This window comes from Arvicola amphibius, chromosome 5 (genome assembly GCF_903992535.2).
Source record: "Arvicola amphibius chromosome 5, mArvAmp1.2, whole genome shotgun sequence".
In the NCBI taxonomy this organism is placed as follows: domain Eukaryota; kingdom Metazoa; phylum Chordata; class Mammalia; order Rodentia; family Cricetidae; genus Arvicola; species Arvicola amphibius.
Window position 1 is genome coordinate 52,855,292 of NC_052051.1, and position 25,835 is coordinate 52,881,126.

A 25,835-nucleotide genomic window follows, 5' to 3' on the forward strand; every position below is an offset into this window, starting at 1 on the left:
TGGCTTGTTTACTTAGAAGTCTTTGCTCATAGGTCAAGAGGCTTCTCTGTGATACCACATATGTCTCCTTGATACAACCAAGCCTGCCTCATTTAGTAGACCCCTTGGCAGCCCAGGAATTCCTCAGTGTCTCTATAGTGGGGTTCATTATCTTGAAGATTATCAATGTCTTACATCTCTTGAGAACAAGTGTCCTAGTAGGTATTGTGGCCATGCACCATTTGTGACTTCTAAGGCTCAGAAACTTGGGAAAATTGTAGGGTCTTGTTTTGAGGCTATTGAAGAAGTTGGTGAATCTGGTAGGGTGTTCTTCTAGGACTTTATTGAGCAGAGAACAGCATACGCTGATAGCATCAGAAACCATACAGAAGGTCTCCCGGGATATATCTTGTTGGCTTCAGTTTATCCTCCCACAATGTCTGAGTCTTGGATTTATGATTCTTGTCACCACCCAGTTAGCAATTTTCACCACAGATGGGCTCATTTAAGTTCAAGTTTTAATTCCGTACATGTCCTCAGAAAGCTGTCTTTAGATTGCATAAATTAATCAGAGTTCTTTAGCAAACTTGATTCAATTTACCAAATCAGTCTATTCTTGGTTTACCTTCTTCTTCCATAGACACTAGATGGAAGTGGACGTGTGGTCACTGCTATGACCTAGACTGTGTCCCTGACACTCCTGCCTCTGCAGTCTGTTTTCTAGACCACGAGCCTTAATACTTCTCTAAACTTAAGTGTTTTCCTTCTTAGCCTTCCTTCTCCAGCCATACTGGCTTCTGTTCCCACCAATGTCTCTGCTTCCTTCTTTCCCCAAGGCATTTGCCTGTAGTGCCCACCTCTCACCCTGACTGATGTCCTCTGGCCCTTTAACTTAGAAAGGCTCACTTTAGGCAAGCCTCTCTTGACCTGACAAACCTGATTGGTTCCCTCTTGCCTTGCTGTGGCTGAGTAATTTCTTGTATGGTTATCTGAAACCCTTATCGTTCCCATCAGACAGAGTTCCTGAAGGAGATAAAGTCTCCATCCTTCTCATCCTTGGGTGTTCAGTCTCCAGAATGACATCTAGGGCAGAGAATGTATGCTGTCAATATTTGTAAGGAAGCCGTGTCTCGGTTTCTCCATTTGTGAAATGAGAACAGTGCCTACCTCGCTGAGCTGCTCTGAGCACTCAATGAGCAGGAAACTGTAAAGCACTTAGAGCGGTGCTTTGCCGAGCGCATGCTCAAGAAGTGTTGCTGCTGGTTTATAAAGAACATTAAAAAGGGAAAGGAAATATGGGCAGCATGTTCACCGTGAGCCAGGACGGCTTAGTCACTGGCTGAAGGCAGGTTTGTCATCTTTGAACCCGTGTTGGCATACTTCTGTTTCTAAATTACTGTGTGACATTTATTTAGTAGGTGGGCCTGGAGTTTTGCAAGGGTTTAGCTGCTGATTTACTAGTTTCTTAGTGTCAGGATCCCTTAACACCCTGTCCACACCCCAATTCCTTGTATGAAATGAGGATAATTGTCCATATTAGGCCTTCTGGCAAGGTCTATGCTGTTCTCTGCCATTGCTCAAAAGTCATGTTTACAAGCTTTATAGCCCCTTGGGGTTTGGGTCAGCTCACTTGGAAACTCGTTCTAAAGGCTAAGGTTTGCTTTTTGTTTTCTTTCTAGTTAGGCTTTATTCTTTCTTAATGACCTCCCTCCCATAAGCTTGTCTGTGTACAGTCCTTACAAATAATCAATACTACACTTTGATAAAACCACCGAGGTATGCGTAGAGCAAATATCTTTCCATTACAGTGTTCCTGTGTTTTCCCTGCAGGGCATCAACTGAGATCCGAGGCCTCCTGTCACTTCTCATGTCTTTCAGTGGCTGAATTTCCTACAGAACCAAAAATGTCAAGGTGTTGACTCTGAATGGCACAGAATACAGATCAGGATGGATGTTAGTATCCATCTACTTGGATAAGAGCCTATTTTTCTCAATCAACCAAAAGTGTTTGCTTATATGTCTACTCATCCAGCAAGCATTGGTAAATTCCTTACTAGTTCTAGGACTACAAGGAGCAGATGCAACCTTTATCCTCTAGAGGGATTCTGTTAAGTGGAGGAGGGTATGTCTTCTGTGTAACATGCCCACTGCCATAAAGCATCATGGGTTCTGTGCTAAGGAGACTCTGGCAGGGGCCTGTGGCAAGAGTAAGTTTCCTGGAGAAGTGACTGGCAGCTGCTGTTCCGGGCTCAGAGCAAATGGAGAACACCAAGCTGCATCTGGATACCGGGTAGTGGACCTGTGGTCTCACTCACCCTTGTACTCCCAACTGCTCCATCAAATATGAAGGAAACGGTTGTTGAAAAACCTGTAGGTCTAGTGTAGGAAGTAATGTCTAAATAGTGTTAAGCACTTCTGAACCTCATCTCTGGCAACATCACATCCCCCTGAGGACTGAGACAAACCTTAGTCACAGGACTCCCCTAACTGTGTCCCTACTTTGACTGGTGTGGGCATTTCACAATGCTCAACTCCCATGGAAAAGCAGATGTCAGTCAGAAACACTAGCTTACTTCAAAGCAAAGGGGGAAATGCACCTGCTATTTTAATACGTAGAAATAGCATTTGTTCAGCAAAACTTCAGTCACAAGACTCTACAGTAACCAATGAGGCCCGCCATATCACATAGTAGGTGTTCAACAAATACTTTTTTTAGTTTATTAATTCAAAGCCACTCACTCTATCTTCCAGTTACTGCACACTGTCATTTTTTGCATCTTTAACACAGATATAAACACACACGTGGGTATCTATGCCATCTTCTACCATGAGAATGTCGCAACCTGAGACTGGTCATGCCCCCCTTGGTGACAAGAAAGCCCAACAGTCGTGACGGTTACCTCCTTGCCATTGTCTGTGCGGATACAGTTCTTGTCTGGGTTCAGCTCGGCCACTCTGTCTTGAATCCACTCCACACCAGATGGAATCACACTTGCTGTGGAACGGCCGGACAAGGACAACTGTTTGGCACCAGCACCCACTAATGTCCATATTGGCTGATAGAAATGTCTCTGAGAAACAAAGTGTTAAGGAGATTTGTTTCCATTTGAGCCTTATCTAAAGAGTCTTAGCTTAAATTATCTCAACTAGACTCCCAATTAGTCCCTCCTGACCCTTAGAGCATCACACAGAGAAGTCCATAGAGGGTTAATTCCTACTGCTGCGTTTTCTCATATATTAACTCTGAAAGATCACCAACCAAGAGTACTTCCAAGACTAACAAAAAAATGATAAATTATCTTTAATGACCACTGGCTTAGTCACAATTTCTCACTGCTAAAAACTGAGTTTGTATTTATTATGTATGTGTTACATATATAAAATATACATATAGATCATATTTATCTATCTATGCACATAACTTATGTGTACAGATGGAAAAAAAATTAGGTCCAGAAGCAACGTATGATTCCTTCAAAGAATGTGGAGATTATAGCAAGTCTAGAAAGCTCACTGGCATTTCTGGGGGGGTCATCAAAACCTCACTAACTTCAAACCATGTTCCCACAATGGACTGTAGATGCTTCTGGTCCATTTGTCTATTCCTTTCTCTAGGGTTCTACACACAAATCCAATAGGTACCATACTCTTATCCATAAACCAAAACATAAATAAATTCTCATGGTCTTCTGCAGCACTCTTGCTTCGGATATCCTATTGTTAAATTTCATTAATCATGAGAGTTCTAGTCTCGGGGAAAAGGGCAGGTTAATTTAATGAGTTCATTCATTTGGGTGGATCAAGAAACCAAAAACTCTTCATATTACGACAATGCTTTCGGCATTTTGGCCAGTCTGGCTGGCCAGAGCAGCCTGTAACTCGGGGGGGGGGGGGGGTAAAGGAGACAGAAGACTAGTTTGTACTCTCCCTAAGGTCAATAGCGGTTGTGATCCCGAAAGAGGAGGGCAGAGCTCTCCAGCTGTGAGAGCTCATCAATTTCGAGTCCATCTTGAGCAGAAAGCGGAAGAGAAACAGCAGCTCAAGGGTTTCCTCAGTCTACAAACATCAGCGCCAGCAATCAGGCCCAGCAGGCATCCAGAGCCTGAGTATGACAGACTCTGTCAAGAAAGGTCCCACAAGTGCTTTCTCACAGGGCAGGACAGAGATGACTGCCTAAACCTACAGCCAGTCCACCCCCAAGGCACCTGATCCTGTCTGATCTCCGAAGCTAAGCAGGGTCAGCCCGGTGAGAATTTTAGTGAGAGAAATGACCGCTCAGTTCCCAGAAGAGCTATACACATTGTAAAGAAAAGCACCGGTGGGAGACCCACTGTGGGTCGGCCACAATACAGTATGCACCAGAGAAGACAGCCACCTGATACAGCTCTCAGACCACTGCCATTTGAGGTGGTCTTCCTGGGTTGAAATGACTGTAGTGTTTCCTAGGGGAATCTTGTTCCCTGACAAAACAGGAATACGTCTTTCTTGTCCTACCCACCTACCCCAGAACAGGCACTGGGCCCACTTGGCTTTCTTCTCCCACAGGTACAGATCCCAGCTGGCCCACACCTAGCTTCTCCTTGGGGAAACATCAGGCAAACCATCAAAAGTCTTGACTATTTTTTCTGAAGCTTCTATTATCTTAAACCATTTCCAGGGAACAGGGAACTTGCTCTCCGCTATCCTATGGAGACAGGGCATACTTTTCTTAACCCTGGCCTACCCCAAGGTGAAAATTCCCACAGCACAGAACACCCAGAGGTTTCCGTATGAGGACAAGGACCAAGAATGCAGGTGTTGATGCAAACCTGGGTTGACACGGATTGCTCCTAACTGTTAGAATCTAGGAGGGGAGGCAGAGCGAAACCTTTGCTCTCTCATATCCAACCTTCAGAGCGAGTGTGACCCTGTCAATAGTTTAAGACTAGTATCCTCAAAAACTGTGATAGCACAAGTGGTTGCTGTTTGAACCAGGCATGCTGTAGTAATCTGTTGTGGCAGCCCTAATGAGCTGGAACTGAAGAGACCCAAAAGGCTTAGCGGTCTTGCCTCATTCTCAGGTACCCTCCACCTCCTCCCAGTGATTTATCATGATTATTTTAAAAGAATTTTTTCATACAATATATTGTGAACATATTCTTTCCCCTCCCCAAACTCCTCCCAGATCCCCACCACCTCCTGGTTTTTTTATGCCCAGGAAAAGCATTAACCATAAAATGGAAAATCTATGCACCCACACCGACTAACACATACACGCTGTCACACGCGCCAAGGGACGCTTACCTCGCTGGGTTCAACAATAGCCACATTCTCTGCTCCCACTTTCCTCTTCATACGAGTGGCCATGGTGATTCCTCCACTGCCCCCACCCAGCACCAGCACCTCATAGTGGTTCTTGGCTGTGCAGCAGGCTCCTGTGTGCAGCTGGAGGGGTGCAGCCTGCTGAGTGCCCAGCCTGAGGAAACAGGCAAAGAGCCGGGCACGTGGACTGGATACAACAGCAACCAGTGGGGCCATCACCAGGTTAGGTCAGGCTAAAAGGAAGCAGAAAGATCACTCTATGACCTGGGGAAGGGGAGGCTGGCATCAGATAAGTTCTGGTACCTACTGTCTGTGCTGAAGTCTGCCTTCCTTCTGGGAAGCCGGCTTCTTGCGAACTATGGGTTAATGGATACCTATTGGCTCAGCCTTCCCTTTCTTTTCTGCCTATTGGGCCTCTAGGACTGTTTGAGAGATGGACCCCTGCCCTTTCCTATTTTATTCGTGCACATATGTGTGCCCATGAGAACAACTTGTGGGGGTCAATTCTCACCTTCTGCCATGTGGGTCCTGGGGATTGACTCGGTCCTCAGTCTTAGTAGCAAACACCTGTTGAGCCATCTTGTCAGACTTTTATGGGTGGATACAAGCTATTAATACGGGCGATGGGAAGTGAACGCTCTCCTCTACAAAAGCAGGAAGTGTGCTTAAGCGCTGAGCCATCTCTCCAATCTGGCTCCCCCTTTAGAATCTCACTAATCATTTGTCTCGCCTCCTTGTCCATCCAGGGCACCGTATGTTTCTCTGCAGCTGTCTTCCATTCTCTCAGCACACGCAAATGCTTCTTTGGCTTTTAAGCCCATGAAAGTGGACCTGCGGGTCTGCAACTAGAGACCTGTCATGGCCCTTGCCACAAGGGTACCTGTGACCTTGCTGAAGAGCAACAGTCAAAGAAGAGTCTGACTTTCTGCCACTCAGAGTTCATGCTGATCATGGAAATCAGGGCTCTGCTTACCCAGGGAAACACAGGCTTTGGTCCCCAGGCTCTGTTTACTCAGGGAAACAAAGTCAAGTCAAACCCATTAGCTGTACAAGCAAAGCCCTTCAATACTTGGAGCAATTTCAAGCAGATGATTAATACAAGCCATAAAAGGAGCCCTATCTGGTATCATAAAGATCATAAAGCTGTAATTTATGTAAAGAATCTGAGCCTGCTGCTGAATGGTCTTTTGTTGTATCAACTTCACAAACAACTCCTCCTCAAGAGTCTCTCAGAGACGCTCCTCCCGTTAGGAAAGTGAGCATCCACCCTGGGCAGTCAGTTCCTCAGCAGAGAGAACAGTGGGGCTTCTAGAGAGCTGGCCTTATGCTCTCCGTGCAAAGCACTGGCCTCACATGGAGGACATCAATGACTTGCATGAGTTAAGGGTCTAGGCTTTGAGTTACCATAGTGCCCCAAATGTCCCTATTGGTTTCAGCCCTGTGAGTTCAACCAGGGTCCAAGAAGCCTTTATTCAAACACAAACACTCCCTGAAGAGTAAAATTCCTAGCCACCAACATCTGAATGGGGATGACCTATTATACCACATCCACAGACTGGAAACGAGGGAGGCTGAATGGGCATAGAGGTTGGGGGGCTATAGAACACTGAACCAAGAGATGGAAAGAAAGGAAAACCCTGAAGAAAAAAAGGATGGGGTGGAAGCAGATGCCAGTTTTAATCGGTATTAACTCAGCTGCAGAGCTTTGTTGAAGCCAAATATTCCTCAAACTTCCAAACCCAAGACCCACAGAAAGAGGAGCTGGCCCACACGCCATTGCCTCCAGGGTAAAAGCAATGCAACTACTCTAGAAAACAACACCTGACATCCCTCCACCCTGCCTTCTGTTTCTTGGGATAAAGCATAAGGAAGTAGCTTCTAATACGGAAGAAGAAAAAAGTTTTACAAAGATATCTCTAGCGTACTTTTCATAACGTAGCCAGCCCTCCTTGAACAGTCTGTGGATGACTACTGAAGGCACCCTGGGACAAACAACAGCAGACTCCACTCCAGCCAGAGCCAGTCCTGGCCCTCAACTGTTTCTACCAAGTTAATTTCTGATCACTCCGGTTTTATACAGAGACAGAGAGTGTTCTAAATGACAACTATGGAGGAAAGGTTGGGTTTACATAATTACAACAATGAGTCATGAGATCTTCTAAAATATTAATGTGTACAAATAATATATCAAGTGCTTAAGGTTGGAAAACAAATAAACATACTATATCATATCATATTATATATATATGTTACCCCAACAAAGTAAGAGAAAATATATTCTAAAAGGAAAAAATAGCCAAAACGTCATAATGAATAAGTTCTTTCTCTGGGTTTTAGAATACTGGATGATTTTGATTTTTTTTCTGGTTATAAATGTTCTACTAAATACATATTTGACAATAAAATATCCATATCAATGATAATAAGCGACACTGGTGACATCTTTTCTGCCAGCATTGAACTTGCAAGTCGACTACCATTATCGCCCTAATATATAGGTGACCAAACTGAGGCAGACAGCATATCTGTGACTCTCTCCAGGTCATACAGCCCGAAGGTGGCAGGCTGACTTAGCGCCAGGACTTCTACTTCAAATCCCTCTGTTATTCTATATCTATGATCTCCTACATCTATATCAACACTGACCAACCATGGCTGCTCAGAAGTATCCAACCTTTTGACCTTATGATATGTGGTTGTCATCTACGAATGTGTTGGGCCACATTCACAGGTATCCTGGGACACATGTAGCCTCTGGGATGCATGTTGCAACGTTCCTGTTAGATCTTTACTCTCCTCCAAGTCCCAGGTGTTAAAGTTTGGTCTTCAAGTTATTGGCAAGTGGTGGTAGCCCAGGAAGGGAAACCTAGTTGGAGGAAGTTGGGTAACAGAAGGCATGGCCCCAAAGAGGACCTTGGAACCCTGATCTCTAAGTCCTCCACACAGACCCCTGTCTCTCTGCTTTCAGCCACCATGAGGTGAACAGTCGGCCACAGCACACTAATGCTCTGCCTCAGCAAGGGCCGAATGCACCGAGGCCAAGTGACAATGGACAGAGATCCCTAGAAGCAAGTGCCGAACATGACCTCAGACTTTTGTCACAGGAATGGGAAATTGACAATCAGAAACAACAAAACAGTGCCTGCATGATAATGTTAAATGGGAGGAAACGATTATTGTCCATGAATTCTCAGCAAGGGGAAACATTTTCCATTGTTCTCACCCTGCAGCCAGCTCCGCAGGAAGAGCTTTGTTATTTCATTTGTTTCATTTTGTTCAGGCCACCCAAAAGAAGGCAGAGCTAAGTGTCCGGTTCGCAGCCACTCCAGTTTGAGTTAGCTGACCTCAATTCTTTTGAAACTTGCACAAACGTTTCCCTCATTCAGCCAAGAGAGCCACTGCTGCTTTAATCTCAGTGTTTACCCAGAGTCTGTTTCTGGGCTCAGCACAGCTAGGGAAATGCCTTCCAAGCGAGCTGTTTCAACTTCATTAATGAACAGCAGAGTGCCCCAGCTGTTAAAGCCATAGTCTCCTTTCAAACATGCAGTTCCAAAACTACACAACTACTAAAGACATGTCTCATGCCCTAAAATACGTGAAATCTTCACATCCTTTTTATTCTAGCCATGTAACATCAGATCAGGGACTCCAGAGCCATCACCCAGCTCTGTGAATGAAGAAGAGAAAGCCTGAACCAGTGTCAAAGATTAGGAAGAACTTTGTGGAAATATTCATAAGCATAATATTTAAGACCTCACTTAGAACTATAGTTCACTAATATGTGTGCACATGCGTGCATGCATGTATGTGTGTGAGCATGAACGCATGCATACATGTGTGACATTTAGCTCAAAGCTCCTGTAACCTTAATAATTTCTGCCTTTGTGCTATTGGGGTGATTCAGGGTAAAACCCCTAGACTCAGCATGGGACTTGTTACCAGAAAAGTCAAACATAATTACAATTACAGGGTTGAGACTTTGAGCCACAAGAAGGAAGAAGTAGCAGTGGGGCTGTAGAGTATGTTCTGGTAAAAATCCTAAATAAGCTGCTAAGAACTTCCTCAGAGTTACAAACTCAGAGGCTCTGGGACAGTGCTGTATCCAGAGAAGGCACAGAAGTGCTGTGCTCCCAATACCTTCTAATCGGGAATTCTTGTGTTATATCCTTTATAATAAACTAGTAAATGCCAGGTGAGTGGTTTCCTGAATTCCGTGAGAAGTTCTAGATAATTATCAAACCTTCAGGGTGATCACAGGAAGTTCTGAATTTGTATCAACTGGACAAACATGTGAGTCATCTGGGCCACCAGTTTTGCGGGAATCCAAAGTGAAGATGGTCCGTGTGGCTGAGCATGGAACTCTTACTGTTAATATAAATATTTAATTGATTTTTTTAAATACTCTGTTGGTATCAAAGAATGGAATGGTATTGATGAGCAAGATATTTGGTGTTAGAAGCTAGGTCAGGAAACACTTAGAAGCCAACACGCATGTCTGATATTGACTTAAACCAAATCTAAAGCAAGAACTAGAACATCAGACAAGTCACAGGGGTGACAACCACACAGTTTTAACCAGAAGACAGAGATTGGAAGGCCAAACTTTCCCCTGAAGTCAGCAGAGAGGAAATGGAAAGCCCTTGATAACAAAGTAAGAAGGGAGCATAAACCTAACACAACTTCCCAGGCTCCCCACAAAACAGTCTGGAACCTATGCACTTGTTAGTCTAATAAGTGTCTCAGCCATCAGTGTTTCAAAATGAAGCAGCCACTTTACCTCTGCATTCTTATTAAGTGAAACGCACACTTTAACAAATCAATAAACACGGCTAACTTTGCTTTCATTTGCAAGTGGCACATTCAATACCATTTACAATTAAATGATACCATGCTTTTAAGCTAGATAAAAATTCCCCAGCTGGTCCTAAATCAATTGAGTGCCTCCTTCAAAAGATGGAACTAGACACATGGAAACAGTGAAAACCCCTGCTGGCTGAGGGGTCAGCAACTTCCTGAACATCTCTACTTACATCACTTACTGGCAACCTTCTCACAGTTGGCCCTTCCTAAATCAGCAGGACTGACTTCCTGTGTCCAAAGGTCCTGAGTCTCATGTCACTTGACATGCCTCTCACTTGGCTGTGAGCAGCCAGAAAACCTAGCTGGGTTCATACAGAGCTAGCATCTCAGCAAGAATTACCTACAGAATTCTAGATGTAAGATCCATCAATTCTTCAAGCTTGGAGTCAACCCTTGGCTCTTTCAGCCTTTGAGGAAAAAAAAAATACATGATTCATTGTGTGGCTTGGGATAATTTCTCAAGCCTTCCCAGGCCAGCCCACACTGCCTTGAGCTTCAATAAGCACATGGCCAACCTTAGCTGACCACCATGGCTGAACACTTCCAAATGGAACATGAAAACAAGAGCAAGCAGCTCTTACTACCCACAAAGACCTGTACTAAACTAACTTGTACTGTTTTGTGGCCGAGAGCCCTGTGAGTTCCAGGTTCTAAGACATATGAGACACACAATCCTCAACTGCACAAAACAACCAGGCTTGATGTCGGGTCCAGGTGTGGAGGACCTGGACCATAATCACATCAGTCCTAAAGCTGTCACTAGCTACTGACATCTTTCAGCAAAAATAACTTCCTCAAGACAGAATTAAACAGGGAAACACAGAGAAATGCTTATAAACAAAATAGTAACTGTCTATTGAGTAGCGGTATTTGTATTTCCTGTAAGGAAATGGCCAGAATTGCCTCACAGATGGCTCCCTCATCTAACCTCATCTTACCTGAAGTACTGCGGGTAACGCATACAGTGAAAGACATGGTACAAACAAGACAGCTGGCTGCTTCCCCTTCCTCATGATATTCTGAGTCCTATTGTATTAACTACAGTATTTTTTCTGTGGTTGTGATAATTTGACATTTTGAGACCTGGCTAGTTCCTAGACAGACTGTCTGTCTTAGGCCCAGCTAACTTCTGGAGACAGAGACGGTCTGGCCTGCCAGCGTAACTTGTAAGACATTAATCAAGAACACAGAGTCTGAGCCACCTTGTCTGCCTGGCTTTTACATCCCATGAGGCAACAGGTACTCATATCTTCACATTGGCACTAGAAACCGGGCAACCAGAAGCAGCCTCTGCAGCCAGGGTGCAGGGACATGATCACAGCTGTCAGTCCTAATCCGCTCAGCTGTTCTACCTGCCTCGTCTCGTGACATCGGCTTTTGCTCATGTTTCTCCTCACCCATGTCTCCCTTCTGACAAAGCTGCTTCCCCAAAGGCTCCTAAACAGCATGCTGTGCCTCTGGTCTCCTGAGAACTGCGGGCAAAAATGCCCTCCTTCAGGGCAGCCACCTCACGATCTGTGGTGCTTGCCACACTCGATAAAAACAAATTCTGGGTGCATTTTCATACACCTCCACTAAGATGTGCATGCCAACTGCTCAGTCAGATGGAAGATTTTACATGTTGAACAGAATTTTGTTAGGCCTCTCCTCCTTAGATGTGTGCGGAACTGTCAGGTGGCATTTAAAAAGCAATTTAATTACATGCTACTGAAAAATGTTGTAATTACATGGGTGATTGGGCCAAATTTTTGCAGCTCCATAACATAGCTACAGTTTGACTTTTTAATGCAATAATTAATCTGGAAGGATCTGCCACCTGGTGCTGCTTTCCCTTGTCACACACTCCACCATCTACTCCAGGGAACTTGACCTGGCGTGTGTCTTCTCCACCAAGGAAAACCTTCGCAGCTCTTTGAGCCATTTGACCTTGAGACACCAGCCAGGTGTGTTCCTTAAAGCTGTTTAAGGACTGAGTTCTCCGCAAGATGTAAGATTAATGGGCAAATTCAGCCTCTGACCTATCCTTAGCGCGTTGCAATCATGCAGGGGCTGAATTTTCAAAAGTGGGAAACAGGAAATATAATCAATATTTTAACTGACAGGATCCATTCCCTGCATAAAAAAAGTAGATAAGTAACATGTTGCTTGGCTAAATGTCTATGATTATCTTCATGAAAAACAGAATTGCGTGAAATATGCACAGTCATGCTTACTCTGCTGTTCAAGAAAGTTCCCAGAGTACTCACTGAGCACCTAGCAAGGATCTGGGCTGATGGAAAAAAGATGTTTCCTGGCCCCACTCCCAGTTTATCAGCTTCAGATGCTGAGGGAACAGGAGAGCTTGGCAGCTGCTGGTAATACAGGCCAGGTAGAAGGTGGACGTATCCTTAGGGAAAGGCTTTCTTTTGTTAATGTTAGACAGTTTAATTTAATTTCTAAGTATTGAAAGTATGCCATAAACATGAGTCAAATCAAATATCAATGATTCTAGAACATTTTTACCTTTTTGTTCATTGTTCTTTATATCCACACGACCTCCCAAGCATTCACCTCTTACCCTCCCATCCCAAGCCCTGTCCGTCAGTCTCTCTTGTTCTCTGTCTTCTGGTTGGGTCCACCTAAAGGGAGATTTTAAAAGGATCTTAAAGAAAATAAATGGGAATTTATTAGAGTGACTTACAGGATTCAGTGCAACAGTGGCTAGTTGTGAATGGAAAGTCCCGGAATCTAGCAGCTGCTCAGTCCCAGGAAGCCGGGTGTCTCAGCTCGTCTTCTGTATATGCTGGGACCCCACAAAGGGAATGGATGTACAGACAAGATGAGGGCAAGCAGGCGAAGAGCAAACCCTTCCTTCTTCCTTGTCCTTATATAAGCTTCCAGAAGAACAGGTGGCCCAGATTAAAGGTGTACCCTCCAGCCTCAAGGTCTGGATTAAAGGCACGTTGTCTTCTTGCCTCAAGATCCAAATCACAGTGTGTCCTCCAGCTCTGGATTATAGTTCATTACAGATATAGTCAAACTGACGACCAAGAATAGCCATCGCACTGTTGAAAGCGTGATAAAAATGCCGTACGCTGTGTTGAAAATCCATTTAGTGAAGACTCAGAAAGCGGCAGAGGAAAACACAGTTCACCTTGGAAAGCTTCTAAATCTCCACCAAGAGACTAGCCTGAATTAGCCAGGTGAGCACACTTGGACTCTCTAAATCCTTTCAAAACAGAGAGACTTTCACAGCAGTGAGGGAGCTATGATCATGGGAGACTGGCCATAAAGATAAAAGGTCACTGGCTTTGAAAACAGAGAGTGAAGATAATGAACCAAGGATGTGGACAACTTAAAGAAGCCAGAAAAAAAAAAAAAGAAGAAGAACAGAATCTCCTTCAGAATTTCCAGAAAGTTCAAGGCCCTGCCAGAAACTTGATTTTAGCCTATGGAGGTCTGTACTGGAACTTTGAAGTGGACTATTGTAAGATCATAAAATCTGGTGTTGGAGTTTGAGCTGCAGCTGAGCCGCAGCTGATTGGTACAACAACTGCCCAGCATACACATGCTGGAGCTCAACTGCCAGTGCCACAGAATGGGGGCAGGGGGCAAGCGGGTATGTAGCATTAAGCTACAAAGTCTGGGGTTTGCTATAGCAGCTTCAGAAAACTAATACATATGTCATCTCATCTCCACAACACATCAACAAGAGGTGGGTACTGTTACTTCCATTTACAGATATTGATGCTATCCTTCAAAAGAAGTTAAATACACTCCCGTTAAGACTAAGATGGATACGAACCTAGATTTTTTGGGGGGGAAGCTAATCTCATTACTCTTTCCTCTAGTCTAGAGCAGATGTAGTTGAAAGTAAAGCGTTTCCTGACAACTATTCCCAAGGACATAGCGGAAAAGCTTGATGTTACTCTCTTGGTAGGAAGCACAGATTTTCCTGCCTGTCCTACCTAACCATCCAGAGCGCCCCAGGGAATGGCAAGAAGAGCCCAGATACGCCATAATTTCAGGAGAGACAGAGTGGTGCATAAAGCTGGAGTCTAAAACCACAAAGAAGGTTCGCTCTCTCTGGAGAGAAGAGATGCATCAAAATGTCAACAAAAGAAATGAAGCTTGCCCACAAGCAAGTCCCAAGAAGGATAGGGTAGATAATAAGACTCCAGCAGAAGGAAGGTGAGACAGGGACCACGCATTTTTCAGGAGGACACAGTCTTGGGCAGAGAGCCGGGAAGCTTACACATACTATGTTCCACTTCATATAAGCTCTGTTAGGCCTTGGTATACCGATGGTTTTAGTCCCTGGAACTAACACACTTGTTACAATGAACAAGCTCAGAAATATTTGCTAAAAGGAATAAGTTCATTGGTGAGTACTTGTACGAAATAAATTTCTATATCAGACAATAAGGGGATAGATTAATCAGAGGAAACAATAAACCCAGCTACAGTCCTGTAAGTCTGTTATGAGTCTACTGCATTTAATGAGTGTACATGATAAGGGCCTGAAATTCAAATAAATAATCAGATAAAACAGAGAATGGGTAGGCGAGAAATGGAAAGGGCCTCTGAGAGTAAACGAGGAGGCCAAGAAGAAAGGAATCGTGTAAGCAGAACAGGGAGATTATGTCAAGGGCCCACTGGCGCTGATTTTGTACAACTGAGGTTGAGGTTCACAAAGGAGACTCACTTGGAATGGGAACCACCTAGCTGTGGATGAAAAGGAGGGTAGCTCTAGGGAGATGTGCACTGGGAAGAGAGAAAAACTGGACAAGCCTATGTTCCTGACATTTAGGATTGAAAGCCGTGATGGCTATTCTTGGTTGTCAACATCTGGAATGAACTACAACCTAGAAATGGAGGGCACACCTGTGGGAGATTTTTTTGCTTGGTTTGTAATGGGTCTGGACCTTTGAGATAGGAAGACTCATACCTTTGATCCTGATCTTGAAGCCAGAAGACATCCTTGAATCTGGGTCATACCTTCTGCTGGACATAGAAGAAGGAAGCTTTTGCTCTTTGCCTGTTTGCTCACGTCTTGCTGGCAAGTCCATTCCTTCACTGGCATTAAAGCCTGCATCTTTGGGACTCTAGAAGATACTGAAGACCAGCCGAGACATCCAGCCTCATAGACTGAACAACTTCTGGATTCTTAGACTTTCTATTCATTTTTAGACTACCTGGACCATAGTATGTAAGTGATTCTAATAAATCCCCTTTCCATTTACATGATGATAGATAGATAGATAGATAGATAGATAGATAGATAGATAGACAGACAGATAGATTCATTCTATAAGTTCTGCTACTCTAGAGAACCCTGACTAAAACAAAAGCTTAATCTAGAACCAACCACTGTCAATCATCCAGCACTGACAAAGCAGCAACCAAAGTCCACGCCTGTAGACTAGGCTGTTTGTTCAGCTTATGTTTTCCTAAATTCTGAATTACTTGCCAATGTGAAAATTTTTAGAAACATCTCCTAAAACATGACCCTATGGTCTTACTGACAACAGGAAGCCCACATTCACACAGGGAAACACTTAGTTGGAGCTACATGGTCAGTGGGGCCATCTCCACCCTACAAAAGGTTCCAGTTTACTGCCCCCCACCCAGCCTGGGTGAGTCATGAAAGTTACCTGCTCTGCCTAGCTTGGATTTCAGCTTCTGTGCCCTGCTAATGGCAGTGAGAGCCTTGGAAGTTCTTAATGGAATGGAATTTAGACAGAGAATGAATTGGAGAACTTTAGTTAACGTCAGCATTCCCAGGTGTTTACTCCCTGCCAGGCGTTGTGCTCGGCACAGAGAAGAAGTGGTGAGAGTCTGTCTACTTTCACAGCAAAGCCCAGGAATGTGATGATCCATTGAGTGGCTGTTTCAGAACTCCGGGCACCAGCAAAGGTTGAGTCTCGGCAGCAGGAGAGAATTAAAGTGAACGTGAGGCATGATAGAGGAAAACAGCTAGTTGTGGGGGTTAGAGGAGGAAGGATGTGAACCACGACATTAGACCTACTTATTGGGTTGGGTGTGATGAGAAAAGACAAAAGTAACCGTGTGCGATTACTCAGAGAGAAGCAAAGGTCCGAAGCATGATGTGAGGGGAAAACTATGCTCCTTGGAAACAGAAGGGATCACATGGGCCTCGCCCCTGCTTTTGGCTCGCCTCCTCTTGAGTAATGCTGGGCTGGCCCTGCCTGCATATACAGGAACTGGATTACTGTATTGTTAACAAATAAAGGAAGTGAAGCAATCTCCACTAAGCCCTGAATGCTAGGACTCCATGTGGGCTCCAATCAATCCAGGCATTTGCTTAACTATTTAGCTGTGAAGCAAGAGCTCCAGGTATGGACCAGAACTAACTTGTCCAAGAAACAGGAAGAGGAGTTGCATGCAACACTTTGTAAGGCCTGTAGCCTCTCTCCAGGGAGCACTGTTAGAACTGTCTTTTAAGAGCTAGCAACAGTCCTACCCAGCTCTGAACCAGAACAACAACCAGCCACATGGCACCATATTCATAAGGGTGCAGTAGTGGCACACATAGCTTGGTGTGCGATAATCATCAGCTCTCTAAATGGATTGAAGATCCACTCAAGAAGAGGGATACTGTGCCTGGTACTGGAAACTTGGCCAGCTACCCTGGGGTGGTGAAGACACAGAGCTCGATGGAGAACCTACAACCACTACTTGACTAAACCAACATACTCCCTATTAACCTAAGCATGTGTCCTTATACCCACAGATAAGTGTAGTCTGCAGCCCTCATCGAAGGATCTTTTCTTTGCAACAGATGGAGACCACTAAAGAAAATCACAACCAATCAACATGCAGAGTTATGGAGCCCAGTCCCAATGAATACATCTACAAAACACTCCTGCACCTAAAGCTCAGAGAACGTATCAGAAGACGGGGTGGAAAGACTATAAAATCCAGAGGATCAAGGAGTTTGCTGTGAGAATGCATCTCCTAGGAATGTCAGAAGCTGCCCCTATAAGGTCTCACCAACCTGACTGCCTAAACATGAACTGAACAAGACAACAACAATAGACATAAGTGGGAGGGGGAAGCCCACAAAGCCTCAACCCTACACAAAGATCTTTAGGCAGCTAAGGAACACTAAGGGTGGGAGAAAGAGTGTTTCCCAGGGAAGATCACACAAGTTGCCTAACCAACTTGTATCCAACACTAAATAAATGGTCAGCCCTGAAAACATACATACATTGTACATACTGAGTATACACATACACACATGGAACGATAGAGTCCTAGGGATATATGGAAGGGCTTGAGGGATGAAAAGGAAGGGGGGAATAATGTAATTATAATCTCTAAAATAAAAAGGGAAATGAAAAAATTCTTGATGACTTCATAATGAAAAAGTGATTCCTTTTGCTGCTGAGAAATTCCCTCCAAGCTTAAGTACTTTGTTATATTTTTGTGTGTTTTTATAATTTTATAATCACAACAAGCATTATAATGATAAAGCTGACTGTTTCACAAAGGAAAAAGCAAAAACACAAATACAATACTTACATAAAGGAAAGATTTTGCCTTCAAAAAGGGAAACTGTGCATCAATGAACTGCATTGCTTTAACTGAAAGTTAAGGGTTTTGACTGGAGCATATGAAAAATAAATAAGCCTTGCTTTCTGTTTGCTTACATTTCCTAATTTCCAGGGGAGCTTGAGTCCTCACAGTCTGATGCACAATAGATAAAAACAATCAACTCACTACTCCTCTACTACATGGTTCACAGCAGGCCTCTAGTCAGGTTTCCTATCCAAGGCCTGTACAAACCCATGTGGGCCTAGCCACAGACCCTCTGCAAAGGAAGGTCTCCAGTGAAATAACTGGGTCACACAGCAAGGGTCAGAGGAGGACCAGACTTCCTGAACCTGATATTTGTTTCTTTGTATGGGTGGATGGAGGGAAGGAGGGAGGGAGGGAGGGAGGGAGGGAGGGAGGGAGGGAGGGAGGGAGGGAGGGAGGATGGGTGATGGATGGATGGACGGACGGACGGACGGATGGATGGATGGATGAATGGATGAATGAATGGATGGTTGAGGAGGCAGGCTGTCATGTAGTCCAGGAAAGCTTCCAAGAGAAGGATAACCTTGGACTCCTAATCCTTCTGCCTCCATCTCCCAAATGTTGAGATTTTATAGGTGTTTAAGCCACCACACCTGGCTTCCTGAATCATTAAAATGATCACAATAAAATTACTCATCAAGCCAAAGTACACTGGGATTCAAACGTACACACAAGAAAGTGAAGAAGGGTGGAGTGTCACTGTAAACAGACTGGCCAATTACGTTGACTTACCATTACCTGGAATCGAGTTTGTAGAGTCTTGATGAGAAAAGACTCTTTAATTACAAGTTATAGATCTGTTGTTTGACCCTAGATGCTGAATTCGATCCTTTGGCAGTCAGGACACAATGAGATATACACGGGCACAGGTTGTCAGATTTCCCAACAGCTCACGTCTCTCCTACGCTGGACCTGATGGCACAGTTACCCATACACTAGGAAGCTTTCTCTGCGGGCATACCTTGAGTCAGGACATCCAGGTCCCCATTTCAGATGGTACCATATAGAGCTCATGCTTTCCTTACACCGGGACAAAGGGCTGGGATAGATGGGTTAAAGGCCCCTTTACTTCCTAAACTGCATTCATGTCTCAATGAGGAAGAGAAAGAGGTGGGTGTGGATATTTGTCTACTGAATCCTCAGATTGAATTTCTGTGGCAAAGAATGTCTAGGTTAAATACTTACGCCTGCAATATAATCAGGGTGGAAGCCAGACATCCCGTTTTCTACACCATTAAGCACCATGATGGGAAGCAGCTATGGCTAAGTGAAGGTTTTAAGGCATACGGGGATCATTCGTGGAAAGTCTGCTATGTGTAAGATAGTGTAAAGTATACTTTATGTAATTCCTCATAACAATCGCTGAAGAGGGAATTATTGATCCCATTTTATAAGAATGAAAACGGAGGCTATACGACCAGAGGTCACTTTGAGCTCAGAAGTTTGATTTCAATATAAGAGAAGGTGAATTCTCTTGAACTTAAAGACCTTTCTCTATTATTTAATGCAAGCTTAGATTTGAGGGCCTGGGAAAAATCTCATGATAATCACCCAAACTTAGACAGCGGAAGAATGGGGTGCCCTTCATCCATCTCAAGTGTCATACACATGCGCACAGACACACAGACCAATTACAGAACCAACACTTCTATGGAAAGTTCTCAGGGTCTATAACAGAGGTTCAGTTGGCATTAGTATGCCTAGTCTTGGTAATTTTAGTATATTACCCACCATTCTTTCTCCTAGCTACCAAATCTCCAAAGAGTTGTGTGATGGGTGAGGGGCAGAATGAAGAAAAACAAAGAGGGAAGAGACGTGTATCTAGAAATGCTTTGTCACGGGTTCTGTCTCTATTCTTTACAAGACATTTCCTATATGACAATGCATCTGATTAACAAGGCTACTCATGGGCAAAAGAAACTCCTGGAATCCCACTTTCCTATCAAGAGGACACCGACCCACAACAGACCCAAGAGCCCTCACTTGCATTTGGCTCTCCCAAGTCCTAGTGTGTTTATGGAGTTGCTCTGCCAGGTTCAAAAGAAAGCAGTTCATTTTAAACAGTTATTTCCCAAGCCTCCAGCATCACTAGCTACCCTCTCCAAGTCATCCAGCAAACCTTTGATGTACCAGATTCGGGGGCACAGGGGCGATGACCAACACCGGGAAGAGAAACAGAGGGGGGTCTGGATTGGTGAGAATGCCATCTCTCTGCACCCTCTGCATCAAGTTCAGTTTGGGTGCTTCTCGGGTTTAGGGAGGTGTTTGGCTTGTTTTGTTGGTGCGGGTGGTCTTTTCTTTTTCTCCTCCTTATGTGAAGCAGAGACCCAAAGAAACCCAGATTAGAGGGCACAATGGTAGATTCAGAAGCCAAGTTTGCCTCTCTACTAACAGGCTATCTATCTAAATTGAAGCCCATTCATTTGATTGAAAGAAAAATCTCTCCCTTCACTGCCATCTACTTGAACTTGAACATTTTTCCAGTATTGTGTAGACAGCCAGCTACAGCAATATTAGCAGTATTTATGACCTTTTAAAAAGTATTTTCTTACATTACAGGGGGTGTAATTATCTTGAATTCTATATTCTCTAGTATTTCAAACTTGAAATGGCTATTTGCCTTTTAAAAAACATACATTACATGATGTTCTTTTAATTCTTTAGCAGCTGTTTTCTTTCATCATGGTCTACTTTTAATTTTGTGCTTTTAAAGTCTTTTGAAGGGGGCTGGAGAGGTGGGACAGTGGTTATGAGCTCTTACAGAGAACTTACTTCCAAATGATTGGGGGGTCTGTTCCCAGCACCCGGATGACAGCTCACAACCATCCAGACTCCAGTTCCAGGAGTCTGATGGGTATTAGGCACACACCCATACACGCGAGCAAAAAACCATACACATGAAATAAAATAATAAAGTTTAAAAAAAAGAAAAATTTTCTGAGAAAGAGCCCTTCGTTTTTCCCCAGACTCAAAACTGCCCAAGGTACCCTGACACAATAATGAGTCAGAACCCTGGGTTTACAAAACCCTGTACAAAGTCGCGGGCTCTGCTTGAGTCTGTGAGTCCTAGAAGCTGGGATGGAACTCGGGTAAGTAAAAGAAAGATGAAAAGGTTCTACCAAAGAGCCTTTCCCCACTTTGTACCAGTTGCCAATCAGCCTGACCTGTGCGCCTCCTCTGACCCCGGCGCAGGGGCACGTCCCCTGCCTCTCCACCCTCATCAACCCGGGCAGGCAAGCTGCTCCCGGTACTGAGGGTTGAGTGACAGGCAACAAGTGGGACTAACGCTCCTGAAATTCCCACGCACTGAGACCATAGGTCCTGGCTTTGTGGTGGGGAGGGTGCCATGACCATTCTCTCCACTTTGCTGAGGCTCGGCCACTGCCCAGAAAGCTCTAGAGTCCACGACCTGAGTCCCAGACCAGGGCGATTCAAGCGGTGGGAGTCAGGGGTTGGAAAGGAAGAGAGGCGGCCCCCCGAAGCGCTGGGATTGAGCGGAGACAGCGAGCGGCACATAAGGGGTGACAGCGTCCTAAGGTAGAGGGCCGGAGCTCTGTGGGGTGCATCTTACCGGGCTGAGCGACACCGTGGGCCCCAGCGCTGGCGCAGCAGAAACTTCAGTGGCTCTGGAGCTCGGGCCTCGCTGGGGCCCCGCCCGGCTACAAAGGGGTGGCCGGGGGGCGGGGCGGGGGCGGAGGCCGGGAACCCGGCCGCCACCCCCAGAACAAGCACTCCCGCCCAGGAAAGGCCGCCCCGGGCGTTGCCCAGTCCAGAACCCGGAGCGCGCTCCGGGGAGCAGGCAAGGTCACCTGAGGCATAGGTGTCTCTTGCTTCCCGGCCACAGCTTCACCCCGCGCCGCGCGACTGTTCCCGTGCAGCCGAGACGCTTTTCCCACCGGTGATGCAGATAAGGCCACCACCACTCAAGGCCTTGCGGTGGCCTTCCCCAGGAACCTGCTAGACCTGGGGAGTCGTACTTTTGTGGCCGGACTGGTCACGGCTCCGCCCCTTCTTGTGCGAACTGTTTTAAGGTTTACAAGTCAGAGTCCGTGGTCCCATGTGTTAAAAGCAACTGTGGTCCCCAAAGTTGCTACCGTTTCAGCTTTAAAAACTTCAGAGAACATGCAAATCCTAACAGCTTTAAAAAAAAAAGTGTAACTATGTTTCTTTTGCACTTGTTTGGTTTTGTGCATTTTAATAGTTTTTGAGCCTCTTATTTCAAACATTCTGCCTTCACATCTGGTGACATGGCTGTAAATGCAGACTGTGGGTTTAATGGTCACCCCATGACGCTTGCACCTGCAGCATTGCCTCCTCCGTGACTATCTACAGGGACCATTTCCAGGTGAAGAACCTGGAAACGAAACAAAATGTAATCTGTATTTTACTGACAGATCTATTGCCGGAAACGGTGTAATAAGACTATGCAAAATTCCTTAACCCTTGCCATAATCTTATCTAAAACTGAATTTATTTTACCAATAAAATGTTTCACGTACTTGAAAGTTTAGGCAAGGGACAAGGCATCAGAAAAGTTGTTCAGGCCCGGGGCACAGACAAAGCACTGTGGTATGGTACTGCACACACTACAAGAGGCTGCCATCTCTGCTTCCCACCTTCTAAATGCCAACGTTGTAGCCCAAAGATTTGACAAAAATAAAACTCTACACGCACACATCTCCAAATTCACCTTACTCTCCGTTTCTCCTCTTTCTCCATCCCCTTGAAAAAGCCCTGGAGGGAAGGAATCAAGGGGCTATCTGCATGCAGGGTGTTTAATGTTGGCAGCTGGAGAATCGCGCTAATAGGTATGACCTAAACAGTCCCACACGCTGCAGTGGCTGTTTATCATTCTACTGTCTCACCATAGACCCTTCTTTCCATCAGGGAGAGCAGGGGTTGGGACTGGCCTATCAGACATCAGGGATGAGGGCCGAGAATTTACTCCGCTGCCATTCTGTTTTAATTTTTATTGTATTTTATTCACTTTTTATGCGCGGGTGTGTCCATGTGTGCCCTGACACTTTCTGAAGTTGTCTGCCCTTCCTGGTGGATCACAGGTCATCAGGCTTAGAACCGGGGCGTCTTTACCCGCTGACCAACGCAGTCGTTCAAATACTTAACCTGCTGAGTGTCAAGCAAGCACCATGGCTGCTGTCTGGACCTACACCTGATTCCTGCTCATACGAGGTTCCCAGAGTAAAGAGTGTGCAGTGAGGGAGATGGAAACTAAAAGAAATATTTAAGGATGGTAAGAGGGCAAACGGGGGCGGGCGGGGGAGGGCAGGAGGCTGGAACTGCGTGGGGGAGGGGCAGGGGCTCAGAGGAACAAATCCCTGTTCAAGAAGATTCAGGGAAAAGGAGATACATGGGCTCTGGCAAACCATGCGGACCTGTGCTAGGATGGGAGGGCAGGCAGCAGGAATGAGCAGCAATAAAGAATGGGAGAAAGGAAGTCAAAAGTGAGGACGCTGGAATAAAGGTGAGGCAGAGCGATTCTGCAGGTGTGCCGCTTTAAAAGCACCTGCTTGCAGCTCATTAAGCAAGCCCCGCCCTCATCCCTGAAGCGAATGCTTCCTTGGGTGAATGTGTAGCTAGAGAAGTGGCTTATTCTGCCCCAGTAAACCTTCCTAGCTGTGATAGTTACCCATCCAAAGAGACGCATCTCCAGCTGCTATGAGACTGATTGGGAACGGCGCGGGGGGGGGGGGGGGGGAGAATTTCTGGTCCTAGCAGCACACACTGTCTGTCCTGCCGGACCACCAGGAAGTGCCCTAACCAGAAGGGAAGTGAACAGAAACACAGAGAGTATGATTCCTCTTTTTACATGTGGCCTTTAAAAGAGAGTTCCAATCTCTCTCAGACTGCTGCTTTCCACACAACCAAACTGCCTGTAAAATAACGAAAACGGCTATCGAGTTACAGGGCAGTCAGTTTCCTCATCTGTGCCAGGGAAGATGGAGTTGTTTTCCAGGCAGAAAGCACTAGTGTCTACACAGGTACCTCACGAATACAAAGGGCCCCATCCCAAACAGCACTCTTGGTAGCAAGCAAGAAATCAGCTATGGACACCTTAGGTTGAGGTGAGGTTGTTAGGAAGCTTTCCCCAAATGCTGTGGCCAGGGAAGGGAACCTGACTTGGGGAAGTTCAAAAGAATCAAAGAGCCCGAACAGCTTCCTTTTGTTGGTGGTATTACTTTTTTCTCCTTAAAAAAAAATAAAATTTATTTTCTTTTTGAGATTGTCATACATTGGCATCATAGTTACATCATTCCCACTCTACCTTCTCCCCACTCCAGTTAACCATATGTCACCCTCAAATCCATGACCTCTCTTCTTTATTATTGATACACACGCGCACGCACCTGCTGAGTTCCCTTAGGGTTGCTCATGTGTATTTGTGTTTAGGACTGACCTCTTGGGATCCCGGGGCACTCAGGCCCAGAGAATACTGATTCCCCCTTTCTTAGCATCCAATGCCTGTAGCTCTTCATTTGGCTAAAGCCTGTGAGGTTTCCTTCATCCACACTGGGATGTCACCAATGTTGGCATTGTGTGAAAGTTGTTTAGGTGACCATGTTGTTGAAATTTCTTCGGTGCAGCTCCCTTTCACATGTGGAACACACCATCTCACAGCACACATCCTGATCCTCTGACTCACAATCTTTCCACCGCCTCTTTCACAATGTGCCCTGAGCCTTAGATGTATGGAGTTATGTTGCAGATGTATCTATTAGGAATGCAGATCCCCTGATGAGTTTGTTTGGGCCTTTTAACCAGTGGTGGCATTCTGTGATGGTCTCCATCTGCTGAAAGGAAAAAAAAAGACCCCTTGGTGAGCGGTGAGAGCTACATGTATCTGTGAATATAGGGATAAATATTCGGAATTGAGTTGGGAATTCTACCGTTTTAGGAAAGTATCAGTAACAGGTCTTCCTCTAGAGCTCATAACTTCACCGGTCATTGTTATTTGGCTAGGTTCACAGGACCAATTGTTGTAATTTTAAAAAAAAATGGTACACAAGAGAAAGATGCCATGCAATAGAATTCACATGGAGGAGTTTTTATTAAGGGAAAGGGAACATAGGAGAGAGAGGAAGTGAGAGAAAGAGAGATGGGAGGTGCCCTTTTGAAAAGAAACATAGTGGACTATACAGGAGGTGCTCTAAGTGGCTGCAGCTGAGGACATAGCCTATCAGAACCCCCAAGGGCAGGCCAGTGCAGATGTCTGAATACTAACACCAATCACAAATTCCTTCCAGTTGAGTGACTATTAAGTCTTATTAGACAGCTATTGGTTACCCCCAAGATATAAGTGTCACTATTGCACCCTTATATTGCCATATTGATCATTGTGGGGAACAGGCTGGGATACTGCCAACATCACCACAAATGACTTAAAAGTGAGAGCCACAAATATAAAAGAAGCCAAGAAGCCCAGTCTTCAAAGGAAGTGTCCACCTGACTGACTGTACAGAAACCTCTAACATCACAGCTACCTGAGCAGGAAGAGAACATGCTTGGTCTTGCTGCTTGTCCCAAGACTACCACGATGGGTGTTCTGCCCCAAATGGGGAAGGGGTGAGTACTGAACAGTGGGATTCAAGAACAACGACTCCTAAAGGCTTTTTTTTTCTTTTTTCTTTTTTCTTTTTTTTTTTTTTTTTTTTTTTTTTTGGTTTTTCGAGACAAGGTTTCTCTGCAGCTTTTTTAGAGCCTGTCCTGGAACTAGCTCTTGTAGACCAGGCTGGCCTCCCGAGTGCTGGGATTAAAGGCATGCGCCACCACTGCCCGGCCCTCCTAAAGGCTTTGTAGTACAGGGTCTTTGTTCACACATTATTTACCATCTACCCAAGCAAGGTAATATAGTAAAATCCTGAGCCCTTCAGCCACAAAGGGTTCTGCTGAGGACCCACATTTTTGAGAGCTGCAGAGCAGGGCTGTGGCTCAGGCATATCACCTTTCTCAAGGGGAATGTACTAATTGATCTCAATTAACTGTATTAGAAGACAGGTCATTTTTAAGTTCCTGCCTCATATGATCCTTGTAAAATAAAACTAGTTAATATTTAAAACTGACTGACCCAGTCTCTGGCATAGAAAAAGTATTCCGTT

At 45.0% G+C, this 25,835-nt stretch overlaps 1 protein-coding gene across 5 annotated transcripts in view; it reads right to left on the reverse strand.

The window, feature by feature from the left end:
• The window catches only part of Sqor (sulfide quinone oxidoreductase), a 37,851-nt gene extending 16,444 nt beyond the window's left edge, over positions 1-21,407 (reverse strand). Inside the window, exons 1-4 of one of the 5 annotated variants that reach the window (XM_042055105.1) lie at positions 21,293-21,308; positions 12,821-12,922; positions 5,263-5,513; positions 2,880-3,050 (exon numbers count right to left, since the gene is read on the reverse strand). In XM_042055105.1, coding sequence (XP_041911039.1) covers positions 2,880-3,050; positions 5,263-5,496 — 405 coding nt within the window. In that variant the 5' untranslated portion in view covers positions 5,497-5,513; positions 12,821-12,922; positions 21,293-21,308. Of the gene's footprint in view, positions 1-2,879; positions 3,051-5,262; positions 5,514-12,642; positions 12,663-12,697; positions 12,740-12,820; positions 12,929-21,292 lie in introns of those variants that run through there. The other 4 variants (XM_038331647.1, XM_038331648.1, XM_038331649.1 and 1 more) reach the window with 4 other exon arrangements.
• Between the last annotated feature and the right edge of the window lie 4,428 nt (positions 21,408-25,835).